The 14,394-nt window shown below is 44.1% G+C and overlaps 1 protein-coding gene across 1 annotated transcript in view; it reads left to right on the top strand.

Annotated features, from left to right (window-relative positions):
- Positions 1–14,394, top strand: part of LOC142578485 (beta-hexosaminidase subunit beta-like) — a 73,367-nt gene that overhangs the window by 29,904 nt on the left and 29,069 nt on the right. Inside the window, exon 7 of the mRNA XM_075687868.1 lies at positions 5,342–5,428. Within this exon, the coding sequence (XP_075543983.1) occupies positions 5,342–5,428 (87 nt within the window). The remainder of the gene's footprint in view (positions 1–5,341; positions 5,429–14,394) is intronic.

Raw genomic sequence — 14,394 nt, 5'->3', positions numbered from 1 at the left:
TATCCGGTGACTTCATTTTTACCGGCTAACGAGCGTTGAAAGTTATCGCTCAGCGCAAGACGCGCCTTTCGTTATCGAAAGTATCTCGAATGCCATCGCAGGTTCTAGCTGTTTTTGTTTTCGCTGAGCCTTGCGCGCACGACAAGAAAAATAGAGTAAATTCTAGAACTTACGCGAGCGCCAGCGATTGCGCGGGTAGGTTCAGTGAGTCATGCATAAATAGCCAACGCCTCGGACCCTTACCATCGATTTCGATGATCGCCGCCTGTACTCGCCGCGTCTAGAGATCGCGGGAGGCAGCGCGTGGGTGACGCGTGGCTGTGAGTCAGAGCAGCCGCCGCAGACAGACCTCCCAGGCGACGCGCGCTACTCTGGCGCCATCTCGTAACCATTGTCGCCGCCCTACGCTTCGCTTCTCACGCTTTCGGCATACCCTCCTCCTCCTCTTTCCTCCTCAAGTCTTTCATCCACCGCAGCGCTCAGCGTTCGCGCTTTCATCTTTCGCTGCACTCGTTCGCTCGGTTAGGCCGACGCCGACACTTGCCGCAGGAACCGGCGCCTAAGAGTTGCGCTCAAAAATGACAAATAGAAAGGCAGATTAAAAAGAATGAAAGGGGCTGCGTGCTTTGACCCGCGAAGTCACGTGTGGTGGTCGGCAGCTGGTACATTTCTGAGGAAAACTAGTTTTGTTTAAAAAAAAAACGGACGAGAGAATGTTTTGGCAATATGTGGCAGTTTTTGTATATGAGACATCCTGAGTGCAATCCAAAATGTTTGGGATAAAATGGGTTTGAGCGGCAGTCTCGGCATACCTATATGACGTCACAGTGAGGAGACGCTTTCGGGAAGGTGCTGAACTGTTGACATCTAAACGTAACGGTTTTGAACACAGGGAAGTAAATAAGTGGCAGCGCACATCTCAGATTCACACATGCAAAGTCATAGTGATCCAAGTAGATGTTCGGCTGATAGAAGGGTGTCACTAGAGCTTGGCACACTATGGTGGTATCTGTCCTGGAGGCAGACCCAGCATAAGCTGTGTAGGTGCTCTGCAGGATGTGTACCAGCACCATAGAATGCGGCGTCGCGCAAAGTGGCCAGTGAGGAGCAATCTTCCAGGAGGATGGTTGTGGCGTGTCGCGAATTCAGTCCGGAATTGCAACATCTCCAAGATTCAATCAAATTCTGTTTTTACCTTGATTGCTTGTTTCAGTCAACTACGTGTGTATTGCTTTTCCATACGTGTTCTAAGTTGCAGTATTTGTTAGAGATACCTTAATCGTAATAGAGCTAAGTTTTAGCTTTCACCAGGCTGAAGTTATTGCCCTCCGACTAAACACGCCTACCTTCTCGCTCGTTCTGTTTGCGGTTTATCGGCCACCTTGTTTCAACGGAAGATTGTTCCTTGTAGAACTCGATCACGCACTGTCGACTCAGTCATATGAAGATTACGCATGCTTGTTAGGAGACATTAATATCGACATCTTGCGTCCTGCAGTTGGCTTAGTTGCAGATTACTTTGATACGTTGTCGAAAGGGGGACTGCAGGCTACTATTCAAAAGACAACACAGGAACAATACTTATCTGTCCGGCTTCCCGCTTCCTGCATTCATCACATAAATATTCGTGCTCAAACTTTGATCTTGCGATCTTACGTCGTGGCGAAAAAACTTTCCGATCATTACTCTGTTGCTCGTTGACTCGGCAATCAAGCCCATCTGTACCCCCCCCCCCCCCGGCCCCCCCGATGGCGTTCAATAAGAAAGAAGTTTCCATCTGTGACTCAAAAACCTTTTACACGTTAGTATCGAACTATTACTGGAAGGTTTCTGAAAAATATATCGCACGAGCCGATATATGCCACAGGCTTGTTGATGCATTACACCAGCTTAAGAAGGCGTTCACACGTAGCGTACTCGTCAAACAGCGTAACAAAGACAACAAATGGATGATGTCAGAACTTCTGGCTGCTATAAAAGAAAAGGACCTTCTTTGGGCGCACACTAAACGTTATCAGGCTTCTGAAGCGATGCGCTCTAGATCCAAAGCAGCGAGAAATAAGGCAAATGGGATGTTTCGTCGCGCTAAGCGAATGCAAATACGGGATGAATTTAAATCCGCTCGGACAGACACCAGAAGAACATGGTTATTAATAAATAACATCAGAGGCGCTAGTAAGCATGCTAATCGCGAACGTCATTTCACTACTTTTATTACAAATGATCTACTCTTGCTAATGATTTTAATACTTTATTTTTTCGACTTTCGGGTAATGCGTCACCGCTCCACCGACGTGTACGTTGCATAACAGTACATTAGAGTCATGCGCATCTATCTCTGCTAGCCGAAGACGAACTTAAGTCACTTATCTTTAGTCTAAAGTGTAACAAATCACCAGGTATTGATGTTATTTATGTAAATGACCTATGCGCCATCTTTGGCGTCATCAAAGATGTGTTGCTGTCGCTTTTCATCCTTCCGCAACAATATTATTTCCAGTGGTACAATCCCTTTAAGTATGAAAACTACGGTAGTAATTCCACTTTTTAAGGGAGAAGCCGATAATAGAATAGACAACTATCGCCCAATTTCTGTGTTGCCCTACTTATCTCAGGTATTAGAAAAACATTTATTGCTGACAATGACAAGCTTCTTGGATAAACAAAGAATTCTATCCCCTTCCCAGTGTGTTTTCATTCCAGGTAAAGGTACGCAAGCGCTTCTTAAAGATCTGTCTGACGTGTTAAACTTGCCTTTGAAAGCAACCAGATTGTATGCGTAACCTTTTTTGACGTCAGCAAGGCATTCGACAGCGTGAGTCAAGGTATTTTGTTAACCACGCTTTCCATGTTAGGTTTTCGTGGCACATTCTTGACGCTCCTGAAAATATTTCTTCATCACAGGCGCTACCAGGTTTCACTCGGGCAGGCTAAGAGCAATTTCTTACTAATAAAATCCGGCGTCCCTCAAGGCTGTATGCTAAGTCCACTGCTATATAATATTTATTTGAATGACCTTTCTGGTATGGTCTGTTGGATTGTATCAGTACGGAGATGATACTGTCATAATAACTCAGTCAACCCACTATGTGCATGCTATTAATTCCGTACAAGCAGTAGCCATGAAGGACTGGTTCTCTGCTAAGTTAATCAATATTGATGCGTCTAAGGCAAAACTTATTTGTTTTCACAGTCCTCTGAAAAACTAAACATCGATTATCCGTTTGCGCTACACAATTCAAAGTGTTTACCATGTCTGTGTAAACCTTTAAATTACGTGACCTCTGTAAGATCCCTCGTTTGTACTTCGACATTGATCTTTCCTGGAACTCCCATTTAGATTATCTATGCAAACGACTTCGTGCAATAGCATGTGTGCTGTACAGTCTGAGATAGTATATGCAATTCTCTGTTCGAAAAGTTATCGTGCTTGCTTTGTGCTATAGTGTACTAAGAGGAAGCTTTAGCTCGGGTGTTCCTATCTGAATACATGTAAAGGAGAACTCGTTTTTCTCGGCAACCACTGCACCAAGTTTGACCAGGTGTGCGGAATCTTAAAAAAAAAACTTAAAATCTGGTGGCTCTTTGTTTCGAATTTTTCATTTAGATTGTCAAATTTTTATTAAAAATTGGCAAAAATCGAAAATATTCAGTAAGGGAAACTATCCAAATTACAATTCTCCAACTAAAGAAGCAAAATATTATCACAATTCTGTGAATTACATATTATAGCGCATCGAAAGCGGACAAAAGTTATATGTAATACATGAACTTAAAAAAATTCACTAATATTGAAATACAACTTTTGCAGAACCCTGGTACACAACGCAACAACTTCAAGTAAGATATAAATTGACATAGCAAATTTGTCCACTTTGAATGGTCTAATGGATGCCGTTTACAGAACTGCGACACCTATTCTTGATGCAGAGCTATTGATTTATAAACTTCATGCGTCTATCCTTCTCGAAATTTCGAATTTTTGAAAATTCTTTCAATAAAATGCAGGCCCCAAATCAAAAATTCGCTTCCAGCAGTCATGAAGTGATGTTTTCAAAACCTTATTTATGGCGGACTTTGTTCACCTACTATTGGAAAATGTTGCGATAAGGCACTTCTGGGAAAGCAGCTTCAAGGTCGAGTACGTTCCCACACGTTGTCTGCGGCCTACGGATCCTCACCTCGCACCCTGGCGTTTTAGAAGATATGGCAAGAGAACGCGAGCCTACTATGTTTCTGTATACTTAAATTATTTTTCTCAATGCGTCTTGAGCGCTCAAACTACGTAAAAGCAAGTTAAAAGAGACACTCAGACAAATTGACAATTAGTCGCCTTCAGTACTTTACTTTCGTTACAGTTCTTTCTTTTTTTTCCTAGGGACAATATTAAAATGTGAAAAGTATGCCATTTCCTTTTCCTAGTGGCTCCTGCTGCCTGCCAGGCACTGCCGTTCAAACTCTATGTGGCTTTGGCAAGGCTGATTTGTACGCACTTTTCTTTTTGTAAATTTGTGCAATAAGGTATTATTATTATTATTATTATTATTATTATTATTATTATTATTATTATTATTATTATTATTATTATTAAAGAAGAGACTGAACTATAAGAATTCAGGGTAACTCAGTTTATTTATTGTGGAATGCAAGCTCTTTACAGAGCACAGACTTCTGCAATGTAAATTACTTTCCTCATTTTTATCTCCACACCGGGATTACTCTGTAATTTTGTATCCCTGGATCCTGACACTTTGCCAGGGAGTCATTTTGCGTTTTATCAAATCCCTCGGCAACATCTTTCTATGTTGTCCTAATAATCTTCAGACTTCAAAGAACTTCCTCGCTGCTTGATGACTGAACTTTGTCAGACCATTTGGTGTAAATGAAATAAACAGAACAAACTAAGGCAAAATGCGCTAGTCTCATCTCACAGCTTTATTTGCTCGGCAAGCACGCTTGCTACAGCATATAAAACATTGGTGCAAACAAGGAAGTTCGTTAAAAGCATATTAACCTGACGATTCGCCTTCTTCTTACTAGATTATTGTGCGTTGTCTTCATCGTTGAAGCGGAAGGCGTAACAGACAGGTCTCTTGGGGTGTTCTCTGCGATTGAGAGAAATCGTCAGAATTGGAATTTAACGGTGGTGCGGGACTTCATTACGTCATTTTAGTCGCCGCCATATTATTAGAAGATGACACTCGACTATGCTATAATTGTTTGATCAGAAACGATTGCACTAGCGTCACGGTGTTAAAACCTGACGGAGTGCAACTACAGAATTTGTGTCTCATCAAGGTGCGTAGTCATCACCCACGTTGTGCTGCGTCTGTGTTTTCAGGAAGTCCGACATCGAAGTTGCAAAGTACTTGAAGAAAATGAACATCTCCGGAAATTACCGGGACCTTCTGAGGCGCTATTACAAAAGGTGAAAGTAATAATGCCAAATATTAAGCCATTGTGTTTAGGATGACTTCTTGATGTGATGGATTCTGCTACTTAGAGACATCTGCAGACAGATGCGATAACATAAGTCCCCTATGTTGCCCTAGAGGCGCCAGTCACATTTTATTGCAGTTCAGTATTCTCCTCGGAACATTGTGTGATGGGATTGCTAATAGTAGCTAGTTGATTAGCCCAAGGAATAGGCACTGAAAAAGATGAAAAAAAAAAAGCGTTGTTCTGCTACTGAACACGAGCGCGAGTTAAGCTGAGCGACAACGGTTGTGCTCTCACTTCTTGTCCGTGTCTATTCTCTGTGTACTTCTTGATGAAAGTATTTCAATTCGCCCAGTTCTCTGCTTGTATAGTTGATAAAGTATGCGTTTCATGTAGCAAAACCACAATTTTCACATAAATCGCGCCGTACTGTGGGTCTCTAAATTACCTTTGATTATTTGGAATTACACAAGCTGGCCTTAACTCTATGTGCACCGGTCTTTTTGCATTTCGACCTCATAAAGATAGAACCGCCATGTCCGGGACTGAGCCCGCGATCTCGAGATCAGCAGTGCAAAGCCATATCCAACGGACTGCCGCGGTGGGAATTCTAGTGTAGTCTTTTAGACTTTTCTTCGCAATGTTCGTGGTATAGAACTGCCGACAGGGAGTACTGTTTCTTGCTTGCCGGACATTTCAGCCTACACTTTGTCTTAATTTTAGACCAATTTTACGACAAGTGGCAAAGTCTGATTACTTTTTTTCATTCACTTACCTCAATTATTACAAACACCATTTCTGAGCTCGCGGCTTCCCGACACCTTCAGAAACTCCCACATGATCTACGGGATGAGCTTTCGGTACTCATAAAGACTTTCAGCGACTCCAGTGCCTGACGAACTCCTGAACAGTTTTCGACATCTTTAAAAGCCCCCCCCTCCACCATACACACACGCACACACACAAAATCCGAGGACACCTAAGCACTCTGAGTTGTGGCTGCGAAAACATTAGTGCCGAAGCATGGTCGATCCGCCCGTCCGCTCTGCCCTCGTCCGCCCGCGTGCGGACGGCCAAAAGGCGGGTGGTGTCGCAAAATTTGGTGCACGTTCAATCCGCACGACCGGATCACACGCGCACTTCTATTGGGCGATGTGGCATGTTGAAAGCTGGCAACCATTCAGCCGAGCAAAGGTGTTCAAGGTTGGCCACTACCTTTGGAAGCAGACATCGCCTCCTTCACGTAGAGGAGGCGCTGCAGCAGAAGACACTGGCATATTTTTGCACATGTGATTTCAAGTTTTCGCGTCCTGGTGAAAATGCGACTCAAGGCTGCCACATTCTTTTCTGCAGCAGCATGCGTTGCACTGGCATCGTCAGCCTTCTTCGAAACACTGCACAGTCGTCTTATCTGCGCCACGTTCTACAGATGTATAGCAATCGCATCACGTCGCAGCATGCGACGTGTTCTCGGTCCTTTACTTTCAGTGCGCGCTGCCTTGGCTGATTGAACGAAACCTCTCTAATTATCCAACGTGCTGCGTTCTACGTCACGCGAATGTTTTAGTGTCGCCGGAAGCGATTAATCCGAAATCTCCGTGTTCGGCGCGGTGGTGCGGTTTCTGTAGTGCTAGTGTGCTAGTGACAGCTTGCAAAAATACGGAACACACGCACATCTGTCGCGGAATACAGCTGCGTAGGTCGCCAAGACACACCTCTTTACCACAGAGCACGCGTGTGAGGCTCCGAGTACAGCTTGCTGACATGGTTACATTTGCTTGCTCATGCGTTTTCTTTTTCATTCTGCCAATTTTAAGCGAGTGCGTAAAGCACTTGTATGCATGAAGTGCCTTTCCCTTTTTTTACATATATAAAGCCACCAAAGATGAGGCATCAAACATGCATATTAGAAATTTAATACTTGCTGCTTGTAAACTTTCCAAACAAAATATAACCTTAAATGATGTGCTATGCGATGAATGAAGTTCTCACTGTATGTAAAAAAGTTGTGCATAAGTGGTTAACTTCATGCAGCAAGAAATTGAAGGTTAAGCAGTACAATTCATTATGACTGGCATAAAAGCAATATGTATGTATAGCAGTGACCTTATGCAGATATATACTCATAAGATGTTTCCAAGGGGAGTATTTACTTGAAAGCCAATAATTTTTATTGCTGATAAGAGAACTTAGTTTGAGCGAAATCAAGCAATCGCATTCTTTTTTGCCCGCCTGGGTGGTCAATCTGTTGCCACCTTACTACTTAGACACACCTCATTCAACATTTCAACATTTCAACAATGTAGAAAACATTACCAAAGTGCCCAAAATTAAGCAGTACTATGACGAACATGCTCCCACTCTCACCCATGGCAGCAAACATGGATGATCAACTTGAGACTGTTTGACACTGTCAGCATCATGCATGTACATGCGTGTTCTATTTTGATTGCTCTACATATAAAAAATAAGCTCACACAGAATACACATGATACATGAACTACTGTAAGGTCCATTCAGGTTATTTGCGTTAGTTTGGCATGGGTAGCATGCTGTTTATGTATTTATGCAGTGTTAACCTAGCTAGCTGATGCACAGTGCCATATTTTCGGAAAACGAAAAATACATAGGATAACATAAACAGCGGGCAAGTACCTATATTTTATTTGAACGCAAACCGAGCTTATCAAATGACTTAGTAGTGAGTTCAATGACCTCTCGTGATGGCAAAATGTTGATGTAGTTAGTGGTTTTGTGTTTGTCTTTCTTCATTAGAAGCTGCTTTAACATGCACATGACAATGCAATGAAGACTCATATGACGGAAGACAGGGCCGCACAAAAAGTGAGGAAACACTCATTGCCGTTTTTTTTATTTGCACAACAAACCAGCAAATAGTTCCTTAGGTTCAGTTTTGTGAATAATGCACATGGTGCTCTGCGTAAAACTAAAAGATTGTTGTGCTCTATTGTCTATTCACTATTGAGGTAGCCAAATGAATGATACTCCCATTAGCACTGTGAGAGCACAGAAATTTGCAGTCAAGAGGCCGTACTGGCTCAGCCTCTGTGCCAAATGTAAAATTGTTCCAGAAGAAAGCACGTATACTGGTGAATTAGGTATGCATTCACATCTACTATTCAAATCCACACATAGTAACCTTTTATTCCTTGGCGCATTTCTTACCATTGTACAGACTTTTGTTTCAGTGCTGTGTGTGTGCAGCAATATAACTTGGTAAATCAAAGCTGTGGTTATTCAGTACACTGAAGGCAACTTTGCATGTGGGTTAGATAATATAATGCTCCTACATATGGGTCAGCTTAGTATTATCAGCCGCTTTGTTTACTAGTTCACTGTTACGCCTGAACTATACGGTGCCACTGGACAATGCTGTATCCCTGCAGGCGTGCTAGAACAGCTTGGCTATGCACAAACAACCCTTTACATCGCACTTAAATTAAGGTGGTGTAGATTTGCTGTCACAATGTGCTTGTAAGCACAACTGCCAAGCATTCAAAAAAGTGTTCGAAATGTAAGGGTGGATGCTCAGGTTTGCAGGTGTGACGTTTTATACTTATAGTGCGAGGACACATCGATGAACAGGAAAGATACCACACAAACTCCTCTTGTGACATCGCAGTCAGAATGTAAGTAGTTTTCTGTGGTTTTTAGCTATAAACATGTGAAGCAATCTGTAAATTCAAAACTGTATTAAGTAAACTGGCACACCATGAAAAGCAACATAACACTAAGGTGTACGTATTTTTTTGTCATATCAGCTCTTGGTGGTGCAAGTCAAATATGTATACGCGCTATTTGCAGCTGAAAACAGCATGCATAACATTTCGAGCTCAGAATGTTCAATGCAAAAGATTTTTAATGGGTCAGACATACATATGGTACCTTGTCCAATGCTTTGCACACAGATTGATATGCTTGGCACAACTTGAGTAGCACATTCATAAGGGACTACTACATGCAAAATCCGTTTTGCACATCTCCTTTGATATTCTACCCTACAACACAGAAGTAGAGAGTAGAAATTTTTTTTATGTCAATATTCAAAAGCAGTCAAGTTTTTGGCATCACAGGTTTCAATCTTCCACGCAGGGCACTTATTGCATGTTCTGAATGTGCATTCATTACCGGTGGCATATCTTATAATGTAAAAATAATTTGTTCAACTCAGTTTTATCTGAATATTTTGGAACTTACCCATAAGTTCTCTGGCCTACTTGTATATACCTTCTTCAGTACTGGTATCTGCGCTGTGCCTTCATTAGCACAGTAAATGTTGTGAAGGCTGTTAATTCATAAAGTAGGAAGCCTATCCAATATGAACAAGAAACTTGCAGGCAAGGTAATCACGACAAACCAGCTGGGACGGTGTATTCTACTTGTTCCCTCTTGTGCTGCCGGATGATTGTGACCGATATGCTCGCGAAGGTTTGTGTCATTGACATTTCAAGGGATGAGTAACTGTTGCATACGTGCAACATTTTCCTGTGCCTATGTCAATGACTTAACTACATATATAGCAGGTTCAGCTGTGTGATTATTGGTGTAGCTCAAGCGATGAATCACATAGTTTCTGCGCATTACCAGATTCGCGAGAAGCATGCAGGAATTGGTCTTTGAGCTATTGGTTCAATGGTGGCTTTCCACTAAACTGACTGTTGAAGAGGCAGACTTCACTTCATCAAAAGGCCCAAGTGAAAATGAGCCTAGAACTCATTAAGCCAAATACAGTCACCATGTATGACTGAAGAACAACACGTGACAGAACGATGAGCAGTGGAATTCATCTCAGTAGTATACAAAGAAGTGCAGCTGCATTCAGTATTTCACTGCTGGTATGCTAGACACAGACCTCTATATGATTTGTTTGGATGGCATAATCAACAAGATCCCTCTAATATGTGATGGCAAAAGGTAAATAAAAAGCTGCTGCCTCAGGCACTGCATTGGTCTAAAAATATGCAGTCACACATGCAGCGGATACAGTCCATAAATTGGTTTACATAAAGATATGAAATTTAAGTGCACCATGCGCTGAAATTCAGATAAGATCAGCTGAATACCACATACACCGTCTTTGATGGGGTATAGTTGGTGCAACATGCCTTGGTATTTGAAGTTGTGCTGTTTTTGTTCACACAAATATTCACGTGAATGCAAGGTACGCATACATCTATGTTTACGTGTTACTGTGTGCATCAAATGAACAGCACAACTTATACAACAAGACATAAATCCAAATATATTTTTCGTACCAGTGTAATTCCTATTAGCTCTGCAGTGATCTTTTTCTCACGTGGAGCAACTCAACTCTGTGCATAAGTTAAGCTGATGTTGCAGATCTAAGCTAGACATGGGTGTCATTTCCATAATATGATAAAATAAAGAAGTGACCATGTGTGCGGTCCTAAAATTGATGGTTTGATATCTTATCTGGCTGGGCAGTAAATTTGTGTCAAAAAAAGATAAATGCAGACTGACAAAACAGTGTGGCTAACATAATATAAGGAGCAGACACTCTGCCAGCAGAGTCACTTGAAAATTTTGCCAGCAGTTCGTCCTCATTGGCTGGCTTCGATCACATAACTAATGTTGACATAACTGTGAAAATGTGTGTTCAGGATATACTCATGACAGCCATTAGACACGTCTCAAATTGTGAAAGCAACTGACTTCTCAGGGGCAATGCGCTCTGGCCATGAACATGCTAAAGAATGACAAGAGGCGAGGCACCTCTTTCCAAGTCTGGCAGCGCAGGTGAAAATGGTTCATTTAATGAGTGAAACCATGGCCTATGCAAAACAAAGATCAGTGAGATAGCCACTTATAGCGTCCAACATCCTACACCCACGAATTAAAGGTAGCAGTAAGCTTACAGATAGATGAAAGTGCACCGGAAAAACATTTAATGCACATACCTTGCAAGCCCAAGTCAGTTTAATGCACATTTGCTAATGACCGTTAGTAGAATGAACACGACAATAGGAAGTAAAACACTTATGAGGCACATAATGCTGGTACTTGTGCTATTGTTTGCTTTAAACTGAAGGCTCATGCCAAAATACGTGACACGAAACAGATAATCAAATAGGGTGGATATGCAAAGTAACGGCAAACTTTCGCTTACCCAATTCTGCCTGCATTGGTAACGTGACTATAGCTAGCCAGTGAGCCACGCATTTTTGCTGGCTGCTAGCTGAATATCATATATCAGCGTACCTGTGACACTTACTTACTTGTTACTTGTTATTACATACACGCCGTGGTTGCTCAGTGGCTAGGGGGTTGGGTTTCTGAGCACGAGGTCGTGGGATTGAATCCCGGTCATGGCGGCCGCATTTCGATGTGGGCAAAATGCGAAAACACCCGTGTACTTAGATTTAGGTGCACGGTAAAGCTCCCCAGGTGGTCGGAACGAATAGGGCGGAACGAAGGGGCGGATTGACCACGTTTGGGCCCTTAATGCCCACTTGATCGCCATTGAGCGGTCTGTCGAGTTATGAACGCCTCGCGGGCAAGCGAGGGCGTTGAGACGCTTGGCGCGTTTTGATTTGGCCTTACCGGGCGCAGTTAGAACGCAGGCGAGAGCTTGCGCAGACAAGGAACGCGTGGATAACACAGGCTTTCGTGAGCGAGGGTGACGTGGTGTCGCGGAGATGCCCTCTCCCCTCACGCAACATCTGGCGCACTAAGGAGGCGTCAGGTGTTCCCATTCGCCCGCTCTGCTACGTCGAGGCGCGCTCGGGACGTGACGTCGCAGCCAATGGGAATTTACCTGCCGTTTCACTGCTACAGACGACACACGCCGGCATTTTTGCTGAGTGGTCCATTTGACACTTTTGCATAAAAAAAGCCAGATTCCACGCATTGACGGAATTGGTGCAGCTCAAGCTTTTGTAAACCGCAGAATCGAAACAGTGCATCCTGATATGCGACGCACACTAGGCCGCGAAGAAATGCAACCCAGCGCCTGGACCGAACCGCAGCATCTAAACCTTCGGACTCCACAAAGCGCTCGCGCGGGACCACGTGCGCGGAGATTAGCACGCGCATGTGCTTTATCGTGCTCTAGCGCGCACGTGCTACGAGACGAGGCACATGCGTGGGTCGTTTGAACGAGCAATGATGCAGGCACGAGATAATTACGACTGCGGTTGTGGCCTACTGGGAATCGGCCTTGTACTGCGAATCCGAGGTTCAGTTTTGCCATCGAGCACGTGATTCATTTAAAGCAACGCTTTCTTTGCTAACCTTCTAATGAACGTGGCAGCTGCTGAGTGCTGCTGACGCCTTGCCAAGCAGCTCATACACAGGACAGCACTCATACGGCTGTCTTCCAGACGTGCTGGTTGCCGGCTGAGTTCCATAGGGAATAACGCAGAATCAAGAACCGACCCATAAATGTACTCACTGCAACAAGTGTATGACTTCGAGTACATAATTATTTTGTTGGCACTAAACTTTTCGTACTTTCTTCGACGCTCGTGCTTCGTCGCTTTGTTGCCGAATAAACGGAGGTAATCGTGCAGATTGGGAACTAGTAATGTGGGCCGATCCAGGAGATAGTGTCCCAAATGACAGTGTAATCCGCAATCACGTAGGTCGCCGCGGTGGAGCCTCCGCGTCTCGCCGTCCTGCCGGGCAGTCACGCGGTCAGTATGGTGCAATACGTCGTTTAGGAGATGTACAATTTTAGAGCATTTAATTAAGCGATTCACGAAAAATTTGCTTGGCATAGGTTGCAGTACGTGCACTCTATCTGCATATTTTTTTTCTCTTCTGCTTGCGAGCTACTCGTCAACACAGCAGCAGTAGCCCCCAAGAGCTGCCATGGTCACGAAAGTCCGGGACAGTGCGCTAAGATAGCTTCACATTAAACGAATGGATCTTGCAGGCAGCAGCGAATGCGGGCTGTCTGAAATGCCGTCCATCGTATGACGTGTAATAAGAGCCCAATTTACGAGCCCTCCGCGATGTGTCCTTTTACTCGGTGCGCGTTCACTACTTGCGCATTTCCTTGCCCGCGTGCGTCACGAATTCACGAATCTTGCACGGGCAGCGGAGTGCGAGTGCCGGTGGAGCGAAGAAAGAGCGCAACGCAGTGGCACGTGACAGGCGACAGCCTTAGACCAACGCTATACGTGATGTGCCCGAGGGAAGACCAACCGGCGTTTGTCAGCGCCCAGTGCAAAGGGTTACCTGTTCTCTTGCCCTAATTGGTCGTAGCGGGGTGGTTAGCACAAATGTGTTAAACAAACACATGGCTGTTGTGCTCCATTACATCTTATAAAAGCGAAGCTTTCCTTTGCGAAAATCGCCGGGTTTCGTGACCGTGGCTGCGGCCTGGCTGTTCCCTTGCCTAACACGCCAACCAATCACAGCGGAGCTCGCGGGCGGCTCCTCGGTTCCTTGCAACACCACCAGATGGCGCTCACCTCCGCGCATCCGCGGCGGCACCTGCCGTGCGGGGGAAAGACTGAGGTAATGAGGAAGCAAACGCTTTTTGCGGACAGAACGGATTCAAAGTGCGCTATGTACGCATGCGCTCGCTGCCTCTGAAACCATGATGCGTTCAAGGCGTCCTTCGTACTTGCTAGTAGTCAGCAACTCCGCTTACCGAAAGGTTCGGTGTAATTTGTGCACGCCTGCGCTTGCGTGTGTGCGCGTGTACTCGTGTTCCAACACTCTATGCACTCACACAAAGCCTCGCTGTATATAGATTCCAACTCGTTGAATCTGCTCCATTTCCTTGAGTATGTGACATCCCTGATGAAAAAAGTGTGGCGAACGAACGAACAAGGCCAAATCTACATCATAACTTATATTTGTCGTAACTTGGTCAAACAGAGTCTCGCTAGGTAGACCGCAATATCGAAATTTTACCCTCATGCTGTCGACCGATCCGCCACTCAGTCTTCCTCCACACCACCAAGT

The sequence above is a fragment of the Dermacentor variabilis genome, chromosome 4, assembly GCF_050947875.1.
Source record: "Dermacentor variabilis isolate Ectoservices chromosome 4, ASM5094787v1, whole genome shotgun sequence".
Classification (NCBI taxonomy): Eukaryota; Metazoa; Arthropoda; class Arachnida; order Ixodida; family Ixodidae; genus Dermacentor; species Dermacentor variabilis.
Note: the sequence above shows the minus strand (reverse complement) of the source record. Positions and strands in the feature narration are given on the sequence as shown.